Genomic DNA, 21,323 nt, shown 5'->3' with positions numbered 1-21,323 from the left:
TGTAACCGTAACCGATTGCTGTGTGTCCAGATGAAACTTGATTAAACTGACCTGTGACTGCACAGGAGTGACCAGCTGGCAGGAGCGTTCCCAGTCAGAGCTCCCAGACGGCTGCTTGGCAGGAAGCTGGGGCTGCCCCTACCTGCAAGTTGTCCTGACCTACAGCAGCAGATGGTCTCACCTCATTAAAATGACACTCTAGCTGTTGTCACCTGACCAGAGGGGGAATCCTTTCTAGGAAATGGGAGCTCCTAGAAAAATCCGACTAGTCATTGCAGTTAGTTCATCTACTGAAAGAAAAAAAAACCTGCTGTGGATAATGTGTTTTTTTTTCAAGCTTTTATTTATAATTTGGCAACAGTCACAGCTTCGGGCTTTGGTTGAAGTCTCTCCACGCTTTGCTTGGGCCGTTTATCCCATTTCTATCAGCAGATCCTCTCAAGCCTTCCTTCAGTGCGGCGCCTGTGACACTCGGGGGCAGAGATTGGCCCTGGACGAGCTCCGCTAGCGGCCTCAGTGGTCTGCTTGTCGTGTCTGTGCTGCAGAAAGGCGAACCATCCGCCTGTCTCGTATTACGCACACCTGAGGCAGGTGTACTTCATCCTTCCCTCAGGCGGGACCAGTATCGCTGCTGTAGATGCTAGCACCATCCTGGCAATGTGCGTGTGACCCTGAGACCTCATTCTGGGGCCTCTCACATGTCAATACATGTACTTTATATTCAAACTGCCTGTTGGATCCACACTGTGCTAATAAGTAATTTTTTTCAAGCTAGCAGGCTATCACCTGCTAGCTTGTTTTATTCAACCTTTGTACTGACCTCTTGTTAAGCTAATGACAATGCTAGACAGCTGGATATTTCTATAGCGTTAACACATATTTATACATTATTGATGTAACATTACTCTCCGCTGAAGTAAACGAGTGTGAATTTAGCAGATTTTGCTTCATCTGTTCCCAGTGGCTCAACTTACCTGCAACCAGTGCCTCTGCTTCTCTGCTCCCAAACTTTGGGAATCATAGCTCATCCAGGTGTTTGTACCTGTCTCACACATGCATGGTTGGAGCACAGAGTAACACTGCAGTCATCTGGAGGCTAATTATCAACTGTGAATTTACTTAACAGGGTAACGTTACAACTGAAACGACCAGACAAAAGTCAAAAATCAACTCTGCGTGCAATGCTTGTTTCCGCCAGCAGAGGGCGGTATGTTTCTTTGTATTTGTTTGCACACGCCCAGCAGAGAAGCGACACATAAGAGGCTTCTTCCATATTGGAGTTAATTCACAGGTGAATTTATTTAATTAAAATTTTCCCTATGTTGCTTGTTTTATTTTAGTTGTTGTACAGTAAATACATTATAAGAAATCTACTGCTAATTAATTTTTTATTGCAAGTTTTTAACTAATTAGACAAGATACTGACTAACTCCTATGTTGCCTATTGAACATAGAGGAATAAAATATGAAAATTGTGACTTATAATAACAATAACAACAATGATAATAAACACTTCTTTCTGCTGTCTGGCCAAGTATTTTCTTTCCTCTACCTTCAGTCGTGTTTTGCTTGGCTGAAGTGTAGTTGTTTTGCCAAGTATGATGTGCGTGGCCACAATGGATGCTCTTCCTCTTCCTCCGCCTCTCATCTTCCTCTTTCTGTGTCTCCCTCTTACACGCTAACTTAATAATGTGTGATCTACTGATGGATCCACGCTGTCATTTCTGTGGATGTTTCCATGGTTTCAGATACATATCACATATCACATAACACTGTACGTGCAGGAGAAGGGAGTTCCATCAGGAATTTTTAGTGCTGATAAGTTTCAGCGAATCAGCTGAGCTTTCAAGTACTTTCAGATTCATCAGGAGAACAGAAAGCATTTCAGACTTCATAGGAGCAGATAGACTGTCATGGGCGGACTCGTCCACAGGGACCCGATACTGGACATCAGACGCTTATCTGTAGTTTACTCTGAAGGTAGATTGAAAGAGCCTGAACCCCAGATGTCATCTCATCTAAATGGAAAATCAATACCCCCCCCCCCCAGTGGGTCTGATTCTGTGCACATCACAGTTATGTGCGTGTTTTAAGCTGTGTTGTTGTTTGGTCTTTGTGTAAACCAGCCCTGAAAGCTCCCAAGAAGAAGAATGAACCGTACAGATGAGGTGAAGGCAAAGTGATTTTAGTTTGAACTATTATAACCCCTGCTGCAGCTCATTGGTGTCGGCAGATACCATAGACACTGGGTCCTGTCATTTATTTCCTTTAAATATTATAACTCACATGTCAATGAATACCATGTTTTGATTGACATTTAACACTACAGTAAATCCCATCTTGGTTGTGCACCACACGTGAAGTCGCTCACATTCATTAACAGTCCTTAGGAATGAACCCACTGACCCTAATTTATTCAGATGCGATACAAACATCAAGAAGTGCTGAAACAAAGTGAAATGCTGCTGACTTCAGGTCCTTACACTGCCCTTAGATTACAAGCTTAATTAGTTTCCCAAAGCTACAAATGTTTATTTTCTATCCGGGTCAGAGGGAGGACACCCAGTAAAGACTCTCAAAACAAACACGCTGGAGGGTCTGACGGTTCACGCGCGGCGCAAAGGAGGAAATGAATAGGAAACAGACTGTGGCAGCAGGATACGCGATGAGCCCAGTCACTGTCATGTTGCTCACGCAACAGTGTCAGAGTCCGTGACTGTGGTCCAATGATGTTATTACACCAGGATCAGACCGCAGAGAAACCCAAACACTGTCACTTTTGACAAGTTGGGACTCAGTGACATGTGGGTGTGGTGGTTATGCAGCGCAAAGGTCAACGCTGGAGGTCACGGGTTCATTAACGCATCCGAGCGGCGACCGAGGACCTAGTGTGACCCTCAGTGAAGGAGGTAGGAGTTCACACAAAACCAGTGTTAGACTAATCACATAACAACATGAATCAGTGAATATGAATATGAATTGACTTTATCGAAACACAACTATTAGATTTTCTATTATTTTAGATGAACTATTTCAACTACTTCTCTTTAAACTCCAGTGTTTTTGGCTCAGAGTTATCTAAAAAGAATGCTATGTTGGCTTTAGTGTGAGGTTGTAGTTTTTATTGAAGCTAATACCTCTCTCTTTCCAGTAAAATAACAATCGTGGTGAAAAGGAAGTGCGGTTCTGGTTCATTTAGGCTGGTCCAGATTTGTTTCAAGAATAAAAACACATCACAAACATTGACTAGTATCACGGTTAGAACTCTTTTAACGACATTCCAAAGCATTTCTAACGTGACAGCGTTTCTATGGCCTCCCTCTGTTGTTCTTGGCCTGTCTGTGACTCAGTCCACTTACCTTGCCACTGGGACCAGTGAGACAAATTGGACTGGCAGCAGAGCGCAGACCCATGTGGGAAGATCTACGTCCCCTTATAGGGCAGTGGTTTGGACCGCGTGCATGTGGACGGAGGCCCGCTGACGTCTTTGGGGCCGTTCCACCTGCAGACAGCGCTCTCAGAGGTCACGCCGGACCCGGCGTCTGTGCGCGTCGGCGCCGTTCCAGCCTGCCTCCCGGTCACTGCTAAAGCGTTTACCTTCGTGTTTATCCAAGCCATCAACAATTAGTGGCCGCGCTCGGCGCAGTGGAAATGGGGACGGCGTCTCGTTGCCTCCGGTGAGGGGGAAATCTGAGCTGCAGGCAGGGCCGCTTCAAGCAGACACATAACAGGCCACACGCTTTATTATGATTAATGCAGCAGCCAGAGTTTGGAGAAGACTGTCACTGAGACGCACAAACCCGCTGTTCTCACTGTTTTATGGCCCTTTTGAAGTCAGTCTCATGAACCGTTTCCCTGACATGATTTCGCTGACTTATGGCCCAATGCAGTAAATCACATTTGCCTGGTTTACTGCACCACTCAGCCCACGTTCCCATGGACGCAATTGGCTCAGTGTAAAAAAACTCTTTGATAAAGCAGTAAAAATCATGTTGGACTCACAGCCAGTGGTTTGAACACAACTTCTGCTGCCTCATCACTTTATTCAAGTTAACAAGAAGGTCACGCTTTTTCACGAAGGCCACAGCCGCTGTAGGTGTTTGTCTGATGAAGACTTGGGAGTCTTCTTCATTCTTACCTTGGACAAATCTGCAGCATGGTTTTAGTACAACAATGTGACCGGTGCTGAACTGAAACAGGAGCTTCCACGTTCTGTCCAAGAAATAAACAGTGTCCAAAACGCTTCTTTCGCCTTTCAGCGAGGCCGTCTGTCAATGCGAGCGTGTGTTTGGATAAGACTGATAGCGCTGTTTATTTATTGGCCGCGTGGGAACTCGCTCCCTCCACTAGGATGTAGAACAGGAAGTGGAAATTTCAGGACCTCAGTAATCGTCGTCATTTTGTGTCATCGCTTGTCATCTGTAACACAGGGAGCATTGCATTGTGGGAGAATTATGAACATGCAAAGACACAGTTCACACTCACGCAAACTTTATTCTTGAACTTTGGAGGTTCATTCTACACTGTTTGAAAAAACTATTAAGTTACGGTTATAGAAGTGTCTTCTCAGATTTGTCAAATCCTGATGTGGTGGTCTTTTTAATATTTATAACGTCTTCATTGCTCTTCTATTCAGACAGATGAACCTTTTGCTTGCTTCTGCTCACACACTAGAGATCCACAGGGGCTTTTAATTTGTTGAAAATAGTCAAATAAATACACTGAAGGATGAACAATGTGTTTATTTGATTGGCTCTCTGTCTGACAGGTCATCTCATGGCTAACTTTTTCCTATTTGCATGGCTTTTATGTAACAGCGCAGATCAAAGCTACTAATGAGCTGCTGATTTCATGGGAACTTGCTGGCGTCCACGCTGTAATTCTGCTTTAGGAGAAGTTGATCTATACTGTGTATTTGTGTGGGGATTTCTGAGTCACGAGGGCGAATAATTCCAACCCTCAAGCCACAAACACTGTCGTCTGCTACCAAAGGAAACGCACGACTGGCTGCACCGAGTGTCAGTCGCATTGATCAGCTGATAATTTTTACTAGTGCAGTATGAAAAAGTAGATCGCAAAGCTTTCATAGAAGAGTTACAGTCTTGTTATTTTAAAATTTTCATGCTTTTTCTTTAGCCAGATGTGATTTACAACAATTTTAATGGAATTAACTTCAATAAAAAGGCATTTTATAATTTAGTGTTAATTGTGTTGGATCAGTTGATCTAAATATACAAGCAAAAGATTCACCCTCCACCAGAACACTGAAATAAGATGGAACAGGAATTTCCTGTTGGCCCAAGTTAAAAATGCCCACGTTAAGTCATCGGCTGCTTTTCTCCTGGGACGTTAAGATCACAAGCACACGTAGAGGAGCAGCAGCAGGAGCTCTCTGCTGCTTATCAACGGGCACAGAGGTGATGGAGGTGAAACGAAGCAGCTCAGCTGAGTCGCCTCCATCACCACGAAGCCTCTCCTCCAGGCGTTGACCCTTTTAATCCTCATATATCGTCACGCACCACCTTCACGGCGCTGCAGCTCAGCTGAACAGAACAGAAACATCCGCCCGCTCCATCTTGTGCTTGTCTACTTAGATGTTAAATCAAAGCTGGCAGACTGGGGAGACAAAGAGGTGGAACCCTGGCTGCATTCATCACAGCATCTCGCTACGGATAAGTCCCATTTGTCACAGTCCGTTTGAATTGAGGGGTGTAATTCCCAGAGTCTGATGACTCTGACACTGGGTCCTGTAGGCGCCTCTGTAACGTGTTTGTCGAAGCCACGGCATTGCTTGTTTAGGCTTAATTGGAATAAATTGTGTTTATTGTTTCAAGAGGGAAGCTCCTGCCGCCAGGTCTGTGTCCTGAGACCCTTGTCTTCGTTCCCATCAAACTAATGTGTGTCAGTCATTAGAAATTTAACACATCACCAAAATCCAGAGGCTTACAAAAATCTGCCCTCTGTTTGTTTGTGTGGAAGGTTGTAATTTGTCTGAGCTCGTGGGGTCATGAGAGGATGTTTCCGAAACCTAGGAGGAAAAGACACCAGTGTAAGAAACGCGAGAGGAATCGCTGCCTTATGTTGACAACATGTGACGACATGTCACATGTTATTTCTTCTGAATTGCACTGGTACATGTTTGTACTCCTGAACAAACAGTCAGTAGTACATGTTTCCAGATTATACATGTAAGTGACGCAAAAGCAGAATAAACAGTGCCGGACTACAACAGATTTCATTTCATACACACAATTGAAAAATAAATAAAATACATAATGTAACGAGCCAATCTAAAAATAACATTGTGCGGCTGAAGTGTGTCAGAGTTCTCAGGGGCGTGCTCAGCATTTGTGCACATGAACAAGCTTGTCTGCAAACACAGGCAAAGAAAGAAACGGGGCAAGAATGCGATCACCGACCTGGAGCTGCTTTAATGACAGGGAAACGGAGGCGCCCCGCGTTCGAGAGGCGCTCAGAGCGAAGGCGCGAGGCTCGTCTGAGCGGGAACGTTGAGGCGAGCGTGAACAGCGGCAGGTCAGCGATGGAAAACAGGGTCACACCTGCACGATCGGTACACGTCTTAATATGTAGTAACTAAAACCTTCTCCTAGAGAAGAATACTTTTATTATGATATTAACAATATGTCAGACCATGTTTATCATAAAGCACGAGTTTTCTCGGGATGAACGCTTTGATGAAGTGTCTTCATATTAGTACAGATTAGGCAACATCTGATTCATTCCACGCTTTTACTGTGCTCTGTCAGGTTCAAATAAGTCGGGGTTACAGTAATAACTACTGCACTGCACCTTTAAAAGAACTGTACAGTTCACACGCACACACGCACACACACACACACACACACACACACACACACACACAGTCAGTACTGTTTGTATTCATCATCTTTTACCACCAGTTTGTGAGTAAAGCATTCTAAACTACCGGCGTCCTTTCTTCCACAGTGATGGAAAACAGTAGCTAAAACTGGGATCAGTGCATCACTGGAAGGTGAAGATGGGAGGTCATCTCCGTGGGAACAACCTCTGTCTTTAGCAAAACGCTCAGATGTGCCCCAACAGGCAGGGACCGCCGTCGTTGAGGTAGCTGTGCTGAACGGACGAGGACAAACAGGAACGCTCACGGTCTCTCCTTCTCCACCGCACGTGTCTGACATCAGAATGACCAGCAGAAACAATCCACCTCCCGGATCCTTCGGGACCCAGAGTGACCTGGACTCATCAGATGCATTTTTCCTCCACTGTCTCTGTGCTCAGCGACACCTGAAGGGCCGGGTCTTTCGGACACGGCACCACGGAAACACTGGTCCCGTCCTGAATCCGAGCTTCACCGCGGCCCCGCTCACACAAACAGGGGGCCGGTGGGAGTCTGGCCAGTGATGCTCGCGAACCACACGTGCTTTGTGCTTTCTGGCAGCCTCCACTGTACGCATCAGCCCTCGCTGGCAGGTAGAGGAACACCTGCGAGCTGCTGCTGACGTCCTGCAGGGAGTCCCGTGTGGAGACGACAGAGGAGAGCTGATGCGCGTCGCCAGAGTTACGTTCGCAGTTTCGCTGCCTCCGTTGCCGCCGTGCTCCTATTTTGCAAAACAGACACTTGATTTTCTCAATGAGTTTTTGAAGGACGGTCTTTCGCAGGACGATGTAGATCCAGGGGTCCAGGATCGGGTTGAAGGAGGCGAAGCGTATCGCGCGTAGGTCTGGATTCCTGTCCAACCTCAGTTCCACTGGAGTCTTATACAGTTGGTTCAGAAACACCTGAGCCTGAAACGAGCATAGGAATAAGTGAGAAGATGCTGTAGATAAATAGCGTGTTTAATTGTTTGTCAGTTCGGCTGTGGACGCACGTGCGTGTTTGTGAAAGGAAGAGAAACAACTAACAAAACTGCGAGACCACCAGCGCAGGAATGACAAAGGACCGGGAGCAAAAGAAAACTAATCCAAATAGATTTTCCTTCTCCAAACATCCTCTCGGATTTTTCCATGTACAAAACTACATTTGTAGGAAGGAGACAGAGGAGAGGGTCACAAAACTGACACGAAAACCAAAACAACGTGTACGAAATGCGCAAATAACCCGTGCGTAAAACGTGCGTAACGGTTGGATTCACGGGCGCTTACCACGAGTGGGATGGAGCAGATGAGCACCACTGCCGATGTGCCTATGAGCAGAATAACCATCTGAATCTCTGCAGCGGCCAGGCGCCTGAAGCTGCGCCCTCGTCTCCGCGGATCCACGCTGCGCCCCACGTCGGTGCCCACGGACATCCTGCGCACGAAGCGCCGGTGCATGCGGATCAAAGCCACGCACACGAGCACGTTGCAAATGACCGTGGCGAGGATGAGCAGCGAGCTGAAGCCCGCGTACATGTAGGTGTAGACGGCGTCGCTGGTCCTGTTGCTCCTCCACTCCAAGAAACACCAGGTCTGCGGGTATTGCTTCTTCACCTGCCCGAAGCCCATGCTCGGCAGGGCGCAGAAGAAGCCGTTGGTGACGTAGATCCCGAGGAGCGCGAGCCCCGCCAGCCTCTGGTTCACGTGGTCGTTGTAGAAGTACGCGTGGTTTATGGCGATGTACCTCTCCACGGACATGGCGCAGATGATGCTGAGACCCGCCAGCGAGAAGAACAGCATGGTGAAGCCGAAGTACTGGCACAGCGGGTCGTCCCCGGGCCACGAGCCCTTCACGTAGATGGCGATGGTGACCGGACTGGCCAGCAGCGTGCCCAGCAGGTCCGTGAGCGCCAGTCCGCACACCAGCGTGTAGAACGTGCTCTCCTTCTGCTCTTTGCGGCTTTTACACAGGACCACGACGGCGATGACGTTGCCCACCACCCCGAATATGAACATGACCGAGGGGATGGTGGGCACCATGGTCCTCCCTGTCACCGACTGGTTATTCATTGTTGCTGGGAGTCTCTCTCGCGCGGTTCTGGGAGCGTTTCCTAACGCCAGTGTTCCCAGTCCGGGGCGGAACGAAGTCTGGGCGACATCGTCAAATGAGGAAAATAGTGTAGGAAGTTGCCGCGTGTGTTAAAGGCAGCTACTGGTCCCTGGTGAGACGAGCCGGCTCCGCTCACCACAGGAGAACGACACCACCCGGCACCAGCGGAGCTCAGGGATAAGTGGCCCTGCCCTCAACCGTCCTGCGGGTTCAGTCCCTCCCCTTCACGGCACATCACAGCCGTGATCAGCTGTTGAACGAGGCGCGTGCGCCACGTTAACTCCCTGCAAACGCGGCGCAGGAGACCTTAAATAGCCCCAGTGGGAAAAGAAACACACGGAGCCGATACGGGACCGACCGAAGACCACGTTTACCTGAGGTCCAAAAAAAGAGGAGCCGGTAAAAAGAATAACACGCCAGCAAACAGTATTTAGAGACACTTTGTGCAGTTTTACAATTATTAGTGTAGCGTTGACCACATCCTAAAGCGTAAATATGACAGAGCAACCAGGGAGCACCTGATGCTCGGCCACAGGTCCGGTCCGGTCCGGTCCGAGTAGCCGGAGGAAAGGGCGGACCGCTTGGACCCGAGCAGGACCTTCAACAGAACCTTAAATTAGACCTGCGTGAGTAAACTCCGCAGACGCCAGTGGACGACCTCAGCGCCCCCCCCCGACTGGTTCACAGGCCACGTTGACCTCGGGTCTGAGACCTTGAGACCCGCGGGCCGACGTCACCGCGTCACACACCGACCCCTGCTGATACGCCGCATTACCTAAAACACAGCACGGGGGAATAGTGTGATTGTCGTTGTCATAGCCTTGAAATAATACGCGCAGCTGTTGCGTAATGTGTTTGTGCGCCACTAATGCATGAGCTCAGCCTCACGTATGTCTGAGAAAGTACTGTAAGGAGATTTTAAGATTGGGCCTGTTGTGGAAGTGCTTTTCCAGGATTTGTTTGTGGAGGTCAGATAACCTGCAGGTGGTGCTGAAAGGATCTGTTCTAGTCTGGACAATCACATAGAACGTTTTGTTTGTTTCTATAGATTTTATAGTCTGGAGAAAATAACAAAAAGCCTAAAGGATATTTCTCCCATGACTTTAATTCTCATGCCAAACAATTACTACATTGTGTCACTGAAAGGATTTTCTGCTGAGTCCTGCCATTTGGTGGAAACACCACACAGACCCCCCCCCCCCCCCCCCCCCCCCCCAATAATACTTGAAAAACTAGAAATGAGTTCACGGTGTGAAGGTGTCGCTGTGGCTGAGCTCATGATTTATCACCACAGGCTTCTCTGTTTAGAAAAACAACAGCTGCTAAACCTGTAGAGTAAAACATGAGCTCCTGGGTCAGGTACAGGCACATTCAGCAACTGTCTTCATTCCAGGTGTGATTCTGCACAGAGATAGAGAGAGGGGGAGAGAGAGAGAGAGAGAGAGAGAGAGAGAGAGAGAGAAAGATAGAGAGAGAGAGGGAGCGTAGGTAGGTGGAGTGAGGGAGTTGAACATTTCATAACTTATGACACAATTTACATTTTGATCGTTCACCTCATTTCTGTTTATGCAAATATGTTCAGTTTTGCTCAGGTGAATTGCACTGAAAATATTATCACTGATGATTCTCACATTTGAACATAATAACAGCCGGGATTGTTTCTCCTGCTGGTAAACGAGCCGTTCAAACGTTGGGCTCATTTGTTTTGAAAATCAAACATGACGACAAGAAACATAAAAAGACAGGAAGGACGCGCAAAATCAATCTCTATGCAGATCAGAAAGCGGTCAGCAGCAAAAGATAAGAGCTTCACCCACAAACATGTTTATTTGAGGCTGTGAACGTGTGCTTTCACATTTGGATGCTTATTTTACACGAGACGTTTCACTGTGCCTCTGCTTTTGTGGCTTCAGCCTGCGCTTCCTGCCAGAAGGAGCCCAGGTGCGCGCGCGCGCGCGCGCCCAGGTGTGGGTGCGCGCGCACCGGGAGCCCAGCGTGTCTTTAAATGCAGAGTCTGTGTTTATGCCGTGGTCCGGTGGGTTTGTAGATAACATCCGCATGCAACCTCTCTCCGCGTAACATCAACACTGTGAACTGGCACCGAGTCACCGCGACGCGCGACGCCAGCGTCAAAACAGTTCGCGTCGCCTTGCGGCGCTCCACCGCTGGACCGCACGCGTGTCAGCACACGTCTGCACGAAGCCTCCGCCGGGACACGTCGGACCCGCGCACCACGGCTCAGGCGGGAGGCCGCGGCCGCGTCACGCCTGCCGCGGTGATAAAAGCGCTGACGCGGGCTCGTTCGAGGCGCACTGGCGAAAACACGCGTGGCCGCTGCGATTAGGCTCCAAACAGGAGTTAATCCCCGAGGAGGGCGCGTCCCAAACCCAGCAACAGGCAAACGGCAGCCTAATGGGAGGCGGCGTGAAAACCAAACCATTCAGGTTCCACTGAGTCACACTTAACCGCTCCGGTGGTGATCATGAACTAACAACCGAGGTCTGAGTCCTCCTGAAATGCAGATCAGCCTAGACCGGATTCATTTGACCCATAATTAGAGAAGTAAATGTTCAAATCAAATTAAACGTATTCATTATAAATCTCCTTGGCTGATCATGAAACTCATTTCCTTCTGATGATAAATCTGAACAATCACTTGTAATATGATAAATTGTTCTCCTGATTAAATTAGCGTCATCTTGTCTCTGTCTGGCATCTTTACTAACGAAATAGCTGATGGTCATTTTCATCAGGACCCTCTGTTATTCAGTGTGATGGAAAGAGACTTTTGCAACGTTTCCATTACGATATAGAAGCAGCAGGTAGTTACGGCCGGTTCCTTCTACTTATCTTTCCTCGTCGTGAGCAGAGTTACATTAGCCGGTGCTGCAGGGCGGCGGCGATGCCTCCCACCAAACAATGACATCATTCCCAAACACTCAGACGTGTGTTGGCAACAGGTCGCCTCACAAAGATCAAGTGCGGATGAAAAAATATTGAAAAGTAAATAACTCTGCTCCCTATTAGCCTCAGTGCAGGAATCAGCCGCCTGCTGCCAAAGGGCTCGTTAAAGACTGAGCAGACGTCTGAGCACATCTCCGTCCTCCCACACACACACACACACACTCACTGACGTCCAGCAACGTCTGCAGCTTCCCGAAACTGGCCCGACGTTCAGGCAAATGCCTGCAACAGCCCACCAGGTGCAGGGAAAAGGTCAGCGTCTTCATCAGTGTCGGGTTCTTCTTTCAGGGGGAGCCTGTTGAGGACCACTGATTACAGCCTGGAGCTTATCGGCCAGCGTTACTGTAAGTGAGGTCATCAGGAACAGTAGTTATTACGATGGCGCCCAACATCTGGAGGCCGATGAAGCTGCACAGCTGTCTGGTTTCTAACGGGGTTTAAATCAACAATCTAGTAAAAAAACAGGTGAAAAAGCTCCAAAAGGATATTTTTCTGTATTGTCTAAAGACATCAACGAAATGATGACAAAATAACAAACAAATGAATCAGACAGCAAATAAATCACGCTTCTAATTACATCTGCCTCATCTCAGTTTAATATGTGAGCAATAGATCAGCGTCAGGTCACATAAAAGCCACGAGCGCCCTCTAAACAAACAGACGGTCGAATGAGGCATTATTTGTTTACACGGCTCTTTAAAGGATTCAATATGAAGCAGCTGAGCTTGATGAGTCACGAGAGATAAATGAATGTGTCCCTGTGCTGCTGGGGGGCGGGCGGCAGAAGAGCAGCACCAGCAGCAGCCGCGTATCCTGCAATCAGCACCGCACAGGAGCAGCCGCCCGAAGCTGCTGACGAGTCCGGCGAGCGGCCGGATAAAGGGCTGAAAAACCGAAGTCAGGGAGATAAACCTGTGGTTAGAGTCAAAAGAAGCGCTCTGAGGAACGGACTGTTCGGGGGACAGCGTGTTCCAGAGCCGAGATTAGACGCGGGACGCGCTGCTGCGGTATTTGTTCTCCACAAAGCGCCCGAGCCGTGTCACCGTCAGGCGCTCCCGCGTCGCCCTGCAACCGCCGTCCTCCTCCACTCAGCGGAGGCCGGAGCCACTGGAGCGGCTCAGATAGTCAGTGAGGTGAATGTCAAACTTCCTGACGCCGGGCCATCGCGGGCGCTTCTCGGCCAGTGTTGGCGCAGACGACCGCGGGCCGGGTGTGATGCGTGATGGGGAAACAGACCTCCACACGCTCAACATTTACCACTGGTCAACAGGAGAAGGCATCTGTTTCCTGGCGAGACGGCACTGAGTGAAAGTTATGAGGCATCGTATTCACTCCAAGAAAAGCTGCGGCTAAGGAGCTTTGGGGTCACAATGGCTCTTGTTTCCGTGTCTAGTGCTGCTCACTGCATGCCAGGCCGTTTCCCACGATCATGCTCTGAATGCTGAATAGCTGCAACAGTGTGTTCACTGCCCCAGCAGCAAATTAGCTTCTCGTTCTGCACCGTGAAAACAATCCAAGTTCTGCCCTGTCTGCATTAGACATGTAGACAAGACGTGGGCTTCCAGCTAATTCGTCTTTGCCCCGTGAGGAAAACATTTAAAGATGCTTTAATTAAAGGATAGAGACAATCACACACACACACACACACACACACACACACACACACACACACACACACACACACACACACACACACACACACAGAGGAAAAGGAGTGAGAGGATGTGAAGCTCTTTCCTCAGCCTTTTGCTTATGTGAGGTCACCCAACGATCGAGCGCAACAATTGATGCGAGCATTTGTTCCAGTGATGATATCATTCCAGGCAGACCCAACTGAAAAGACACAGTATTTCTGAGAGAAATGAAAATGAACATTAGTTTTATTGACAATCATTCTCGCAGACATGATATTTACAAAACCTGGGACTGCAGCAGAATTGAAATGGTGACAGTTCTTAACCCTCGCTCCTTATGGTCCTACGCCGTCACACGCAGCTGAAAGTTCCGTGATGCAAATTCACCTCCTCCCTCGCTGCCTTCACGCCTGCTGAGCTGCAGCCCTGGCAGCCAAGCGCCTCTGTTTCTCCTGCTCGGCCTTCTCCCTCAGCTCCTGCTCTCTCTGGACCAGCTGCCTCTTCTCGGCCTCCCATGCCTGCACCTGGGTCGCGTACCGCTCCAGGTCGGCCTCCTCCGCCGCAGCCAGGTTCTGTTGGGCCAGAGCGGACACTAAAGCCTGGAAGGATGACGAATCCACCTTCCCCCGAGACTCCAGTTGGCTGCTCAGCTCCTGCAGAGACAGGGCAAATGATGATAGTGAGACTTCTTGTCGTACAATTGTATAAAAGTCGTTTTCAAGTTTGTTGCTTCAAAGCTACAATGAAGGCTTGAACAAACACACCCACCTTAAATCTGCTGGCATATTGAGGGAGTTTTTCTCGCTCGGCCTGATCTTCTTCGTCTATGGGGTCTTCTTTCTTCTCCTCCTCCTCCTCCTCGCCTCCTGATTCTTCCCCAGACGAGTCAGAATCTGCAGACAGCTCCTGCAGCAGGTCATTCATGTAGCTCAGCTGGAAAGAACAAACAGAACAACGCTCAGCTTTAAATGCACCTGTTGCTTTTATTGTCTCCAGTCGATTACATTTTGCTCACGCTGTAACATTAAAGCCAACAGGCGAACTAAATATCGCGGCTGATCGGTGCATATTCAATTAGTCGAATGAAAGTATAATGTTTGACTTTTACCAAAGATACAGTTCCCTGCTTGAATGACTACAGAACCGACAGGTAATGATGAGAAACAGACTGAAGACCTTGCTTGACAAGTCACCCTGTTAATCTTTAAGGAAGATAAGATTAACTGTGACCAGAGGCGACAGTCACCAGCGCCTTTATTTGGGATGTAATACTTCCTCTCTGTCCTGCATTGTTGTCTGCTTCGTCGCCATTACTGCTGCGACGCTGTCAGACTGGGCTCGGTGGTTCTCACGGACACGCTGTGGGTGCGTCAAAACCTCATTAGGGCAGAAGGTTGAACTATTGAACTGGACAGCGCAGGCCTTATTAGAGCTGCTACACCTGACTGTGTGCATGCGTCTATGTAAAAATAACAACAAGATGACAGCATGTGCGATCAGTCTCAGCAGATGGAGAGTGCACGCGTCAGACACTCCCACCTGGAGCCCGTCTCATCTCTGTGGGTAATGCTGTTTTGCAGAACACTGCTTACCGCTTGAGACTAGGCAGGCTCGCGTTTTAATCACAGACACCTATATTTAAAGATTTAATCAATATTAAATTTGAAGCCACAGTCTGATCATTGTTAAGTCAAAGTAATAATAGACAAAAAGTCATGTCCCTACAGAAAAGTTTCTTCTTTGATGTTGGTTTAAATGCAAAAATGTATTCTCTGTCCTTACTGTGTCTTTGGACAGTTTGGCGTCACCAGTACTGGTCACCACCGTCTCCATGACAGCAAGAGCTCGGTCCAGATATCCGTGGCCCCAGAAGAGAGGCATCCCTTTGAACACGGCATGTATACCCTTTAAATTCTCCACTTTGCCTGTTCGGGGAAGAGGCAGGAGAATGAATGAGACAGGCAGCATAAATAGGAAACGCTGGATGAATCAATTAGTCCAATTCAACTGGTGGATGAGGAAACACTGGATCACACCTAGGAGCGCGTTGCCAAGTAGCTGCGCACTGAGGCCCACAGAATTGTCCTGCTTCAGTCCAAAGATGAGCAGTGATGCCCCTAAGGCCCGCTGCTCGGACACCTAAGGGCAGTGATAAAGCGTGAGTATGTTCCTCTGGATCCATATCACATTTTCTAAAATGAACATACTGAGTGTTTATGAATTGAAGTCCTTAGAATATTCACAGCAGAAAAACAGGAAGTCCATGACTTCACTCCAGCACAGAAGGAAATGCATTGTGTTTCCCAACATATTATTTTGGGATCATATGTTTTCATAACATCGGCCATGTTACAACTCTTTCACTCACAGTGAGCTGAGGTCTGGTTGCTAGGTAACTGCCCAGCGCGTACAGAGAGAGGACCTGTGTGGAGGGAAGGTCCACGGCTTCCTGAAGCATCACCTCCTCGACCACAGAGCAGGCACCTGCACATTGAAACAAGACATTAAAGGCTGTACGTTTCCTAAGCAGTACGTCAATATAAATCAGTATAATCAGGGTTTACACCACACCTAATAAGTCTGTGTGGACACTATGGCTCAAGTCTAGTCCAACCGCATCTGTACAGTAGTCCAGTAAAGTAAAGGGAAACTGTACTGCATATGATGAACTGCGTTAGGTTCAGTCAGGTGTACTCAATAAGCTGGCACCTGAGAGTACTGTATGTGCTTCCTTTGTTGAGAAATGTATTATTTACTGTCTCATGTTATTACAAAAAATAATCAGGTTTCCTCTTTACCTCTGTCTTTTACAAACAAGGAAATCAATGTTTGAAAGCTGATTTTGGGTGATTTCACAGACCGCCTGTTCCCACTCATCTTTAAATTTAACAGGAATGTGTTTGACCTGCAGGTGGTTGCTTTTATATTTTAGCAGGATGAAAAATAAAATGAAAGTATCCTCACCTTTAAAGTCTCCATCTTTAATGTAAGAATCTATGAGCAGGTTGAAGGTGAAGTTGTCTGGGAAAATTCCATACTGGACCTAAACAAAGACAGATCTTTGAAGATTTGTGCCACAAATGTACAAAATTACTTTTTACTTAATTTATTTCTGAACGCTGATGCTTTTTGTAAATATGACGAATATCACCCACAATTTGATATAATGCATCGCTGACATCGAGATTCCTAATTAGTCAATTAGTCTGTAATACGACGCCAACTAAAACAACAACAACAGAGCAGTCACAGACTGAGCCCAATATGTTTCAGCTCAGTCTAAATATGTCCCCAGTGACTGGACGGCTCTTCTTTTGTCATAATTCTTTCAGTTCTTTTCACAAGCAGGGATGAAAATGTCAAACTTGTTTGTTTTTTGATCTTCTCAGATCAGTCTGAAATTACATCTGGGTGGTAAAGGTTGAACCTGTTACTGCTCAAACAACTGCAGAAGTCTGACCTGACCATATTTATCCATCATAGTTCTCTGATTATTTGAATAAGCTTCACCAGCTTCAGCTACAGACTGCTGAATCTAGTGTGAAGACGCAAGCTTTCTACCTTGTTTCTAAGTGTGTACACGGCTTTCTCCTTGGCCCCATATTTCAGACACTGTCTGATCCAGCTGTGAATGGTCCAGTCTTTGAGGTACCAACAATTTGGACTGTGACGAAACCTGCAGAGTGGAAACACATCCATTGAAGTTTTGCTTTGTTGAAGTGCAAGCACAAAGGCGGCTCAGACCTGCTGGTCTGGACCCGCTGCCAGTGTCAGGTGCTAGTAGGTACCTGAACTATGGTTATATCAGAGAGAAAACTATTTACATTTCAAACATGAATCAATCAGTATCCTATATGAACAAAAGACTGTTCCCGAAGCATCAGAGACGTTCACACACACACTTGGGCTGCAAAATGCATTGCACATAATGACAATATTATCAGTTATGTGTTTTACCCAGTTCCTAAAGAGGAAAGGTACTTACTGGACATTATTTAATTCTCACCCGCTTATGTAAATGAATGTGCCCCAAACAAGTGAGATTGGAAAATATACTAAATCTTGTAATCACAAGAATGGGTGCAGATTCCAGAGGAAAGTGTAAACAGGAAAGGTCTGGAGTTACCCCGAACAAAGAAAAGCATGTGACTGAACATAAACCAAAACAGACAAACCAAACAGACAATTCATTCCAACAAAAGCGCCCAAGCTGGTACCACACAAACCAGCAATGAGCAGATATCTGACAAAAATGGCCTCTCTTACTTGTAAAGGTAGTACTCTGCCTGATCTATCTCCTCCCTGGACGATATGTTGTCAACAAACTGAAAGACAATCATTAGAAATATTTATAGGAATTAAAAACTTTGTAAGAAAATTAATGTATTACTTCATCTATGACGTGTTTTTTTAAAATAGATTTTAAAAGTTTACCCGGGATATAGTCAGAGAGCTGACTGGGAGGTTCCTCTCATACGTCCGGTCCATAGTGGAAGCCAGTAAAGCTGAAATTTTTAAGAACAACACTAAGATGGCACATAACACATATCATATAACATATTTAACTTAAATAACATCACAGTGACCCTAAACTATTTTTCCCTATCTGTCAAATGATGAGTAGTTGAAGTATTAATGATTTTAATTTAAGCTTAAGTATGAAGCGTTGCTCTACAACAGTCACTAGGCTGCAGTGTTACACTGCCACCCTGTGCTCCTTACATGCAAACACAGCATGTGGCAAATAACACTTTACAAATGTAACACAACAAGCTTGGCTGTAAGATGTTATCACACTGCTGCCTTATACTCAAACTTAAGATTTACCTAAAATACCATGTAAAACACTTTTAGTTTAACAATTTCTGATTATAGAAATAAACAGAATAGTTGTGGATGTTATGGGACTCGGTCACATTTATGGAGACCGATTTATACTTTTTTTTAACAGGTTTTCCTCAACTCTCCTCAAAGCCTGATACTTGACTGGAGGCTCCTGCTTGCAAAGTGATGTGTGAGTATCTGGACACTTCTCCATGGATGGAGTCTTACCCAGGTTCTGGGGGTCCTTCTCTATGGCCTCCCAGACTTTGGTGTCTGTATAGGCTGCCGAAAGCAGCCACCTTCTGGCTGGAACGACAGACGGGTCGGACAGATACGAGTATTACATGCAATAATCAGTTTATGGGGTAATACGCGTCACGACAGCAGGTAAAAGCAGCCAACGTTCCAGGAGCTAACCTTCAGCTCCCCCCGGCTAAACATGGACATCAGGACTAAACTTAGGCCTAAGACAAAAACCTAATAAAGAACATTAATCAAACCACACTGTAACGTTATCGTAAGCAAATATAAGATGCATCTACCTGGAGAGGAGGGCGAAAAACGTTTCACTTTGACAGCTAAAGTCACACACCGCTTCCACACGGAGGCCGCCATCTTTGGACGATACCATTCCTCGGCCAGGACGGGGGTGGACACAAGGAGGCTCAAGACGCAATGCAAACAAATATTTACTAGTTTATGAAAAATATGAACACAACAAAAACTAAATGTTGTATTAAGAATGCAACAGGAAGAAAATAAAGAAATTTAGACAAAAAAATTCACATCAGTATAATTAAAGAAAATGTTTACCTATAAATGATGAATAAAAATTTCCTTTGCTAAATTCCCCAAAAAATAAAAATCAGTCTGTCTATTATATATAGCAAGCTTCACATGTTACCAAGCAATCAGGATAGATGCATTTTACATAGTGATTTTGTAGTTTTTATACTATACTTATATTAGACATTTTGTTTATTTGTATTTAACAATACAAATAGTCAACATTAAAATGCACATAAACTAAATTAAATAACGTTTCTTCGTGCCGTTGTTTAGCACTTTTGTGCCAATAGATGGCGCTATTTATACAAAAAAGAGAGTTTTGCTACATTCACTGAAACAACGACACTGGAGGTTCAGGTTTGCGTGTAAAACCATGAAAACGTGTCATCCCTTGTTGCTCTGCATCACGGATGATCACTGTCTGAAGCTTAACAGGACATTGGATTTGTCTAGTCATGCTTAAAATAATATACACAACTCTTAAAATAGTTGCCCCCCCCCCTTAAAATGAGGCAGGAAGGATGGCAGCGCCCTAAACCTGGAGCTGAGTTGGTTTACGTCTACTCTAAATTCTTATGTGCGCCTATGAGGCCCGCTGGCCTGTTGTCCTCTCTCACTTCTCTGTCAATGAGCCAGTGCTTTTGTTTTCCATGCAAGAGGCAGCCTGCAGCTATTTACAGTAAGCTCCTTGGCTTTGGGTCAAAGGAGGTGACAGGTTGAGTCTGGGTTGGGACGGTTTTGTTAAACAAAAACGTGGAAGACATTCAGCACCATGTTGTTGACCAGCAAAACAGGAAACGCTGAACCCGAGTATGAGTAAACACATAAAACAGTAAATCCAGTTCAATATCACCTATTATATTGGTCAGTTCTGCTCTGCATTTTTGTTGGCATTGTAGAAAACATCACTCATTTGAGAGGTTTTATCTGAAACCTAATCAGCCTCAAAAGATGCCCAGTCATGTGAGGATTTTATTCTCTGTATCTCACTTTCGGGCATCCCCAGTGCTTCCTTTTTATTCCACAGTGGTGTGTGGTGTCTGGAAAGGTAAGTCACACAGAAAGACATGTGACACAAGGACTGATCGGCAAGAACAGTCATCATGACAAGTCAAAAATTTTAACAAGATGCGTTTATTATGACAGTCTAATTAAAAATATTTTAAAAAGTCTGTGTTACAAAATGGCAAAAATGTGCAAATGTGTGACCAACAGTGTAAAACCCATGAGAAAATCTGAAATGCTAAAAATATCCCAGAAAATTATATTATTGAATAATATTCAAACAGGTAGTTATGCATGGTCTTTGTGTCAACAACCAATGTGCAGTGATGTGTCTGCCTACTTACAGTAACAGAAGGGAATGAAACAGGATGGGCACCACCCTGTAACACAACCTGACATCCCATTGTTGGATCCAAAACAAAACAGTTATAACTCCTAAGTGGTGAAAAAGTGATTGTGAGACATGCGCTCGGCTCGAAAGATGACGACTGCCAGTAGTTTGTGGCTTTAATTGAACAATTAATCATCGATGTATCAAAATGTTATGTTAACATTCAATGAAGCTGCAACTAAACTCACCAGCTGTCAGCGCCTGTTTGTGTTGACAAACTAAATCAGCTGATAAACGTTTGATTAAAATAACTTTTGAAATTGGGAGTTTAAAGGTTATAAATAGCATTTAAGAAACACAGTAACATCCATGAGTGAGAGGCAGGGAACACCCTTAGATTTGGACTTTTGTACTGCATTCGTACAGTTTGCAAAATAAACACGGTTTAAAATTGCTCTTTCAGCCTCTCAAGTGGGAACACTTTCCGTTTTCCTTGGCTATAAATAGGTATAATAGAATAATATAACTAACAATAATTTAATAGGGTTATTTAAGTGTGGGAGCTAAACTTGACTGTTCATACATTTTAATTGGTGCTTTAAAACGTCCTCTTTTCATCGTCTCCCATGACCATGAAACAAGCATTTACATGTCATCCTGTGACTCTCATAATCTCTAAGTTTCACTTCAGCAGAAGCACAGTCAAAGAACAGAATAAACTAAAGAGACGCCACAACCTGTGAGCAATATCAAAACACAGCATCCAGACGCGCGCGCGCGTGTGTGCGTGTGCGTGTGTGCGTGTGCGTGT

The 21,323-nt window shown here is 46.0% G+C and overlaps 2 protein-coding genes across 2 annotated transcripts; both read right to left on the bottom strand.

The window, feature by feature from the left end:
* Positions 1–6,736: 6,736 nt before the first annotated feature.
* On the bottom strand, positions 6,737–9,152 carry ptger4a (prostaglandin E receptor 4 (subtype EP4) a). Its single transcript, XM_029163800.3, has 2 exons — positions 8,143–9,152; positions 6,737–7,785 (listed from the first exon to the last, which is right to left on the bottom strand). The coding sequence occupies exons 1-2, from the start codon at positions 8,923–8,925 to the stop codon at positions 7,243–7,245; spliced, it is 1,326 nt and encodes a 441-aa protein (XP_029019633.1). The 5' UTR covers positions 8,926–9,152; the 3' UTR covers positions 6,737–7,242.
* A 4,639-nt stretch (positions 9,153–13,791) lies between these two features.
* Positions 13,792–19,086, bottom strand: mrps27 (mitochondrial ribosomal protein S27). The gene is made up of 11 exons (XM_029164061.3): positions 18,930–19,086; positions 18,616–18,693; positions 17,998–18,068; positions 17,830–17,888; positions 17,125–17,239; positions 16,528–16,606; positions 15,932–16,047; positions 15,600–15,702; positions 15,346–15,488; positions 14,332–14,496; positions 13,792–14,216 (listed from the first exon to the last, which is right to left on the bottom strand). The coding sequence occupies exons 1-11, from the start codon at positions 19,000–19,002 to the stop codon at positions 13,968–13,970; spliced, it is 1,251 nt and encodes a 416-aa protein (XP_029019894.1). The 5' UTR covers positions 19,003–19,086; the 3' UTR covers positions 13,792–13,967.
* Between the last annotated feature and the right edge of the window lie 2,237 nt (positions 19,087–21,323).

Source organism: Betta splendens, chromosome 9 (genome assembly GCF_900634795.4).
Source record: "Betta splendens chromosome 9, fBetSpl5.4, whole genome shotgun sequence".
In the NCBI taxonomy this organism is placed as follows: Eukaryota; Metazoa; Chordata; class Actinopteri; order Anabantiformes; family Osphronemidae; genus Betta; species Betta splendens.
This window is presented reverse-complemented; position numbering and strand designations above follow the sequence as displayed.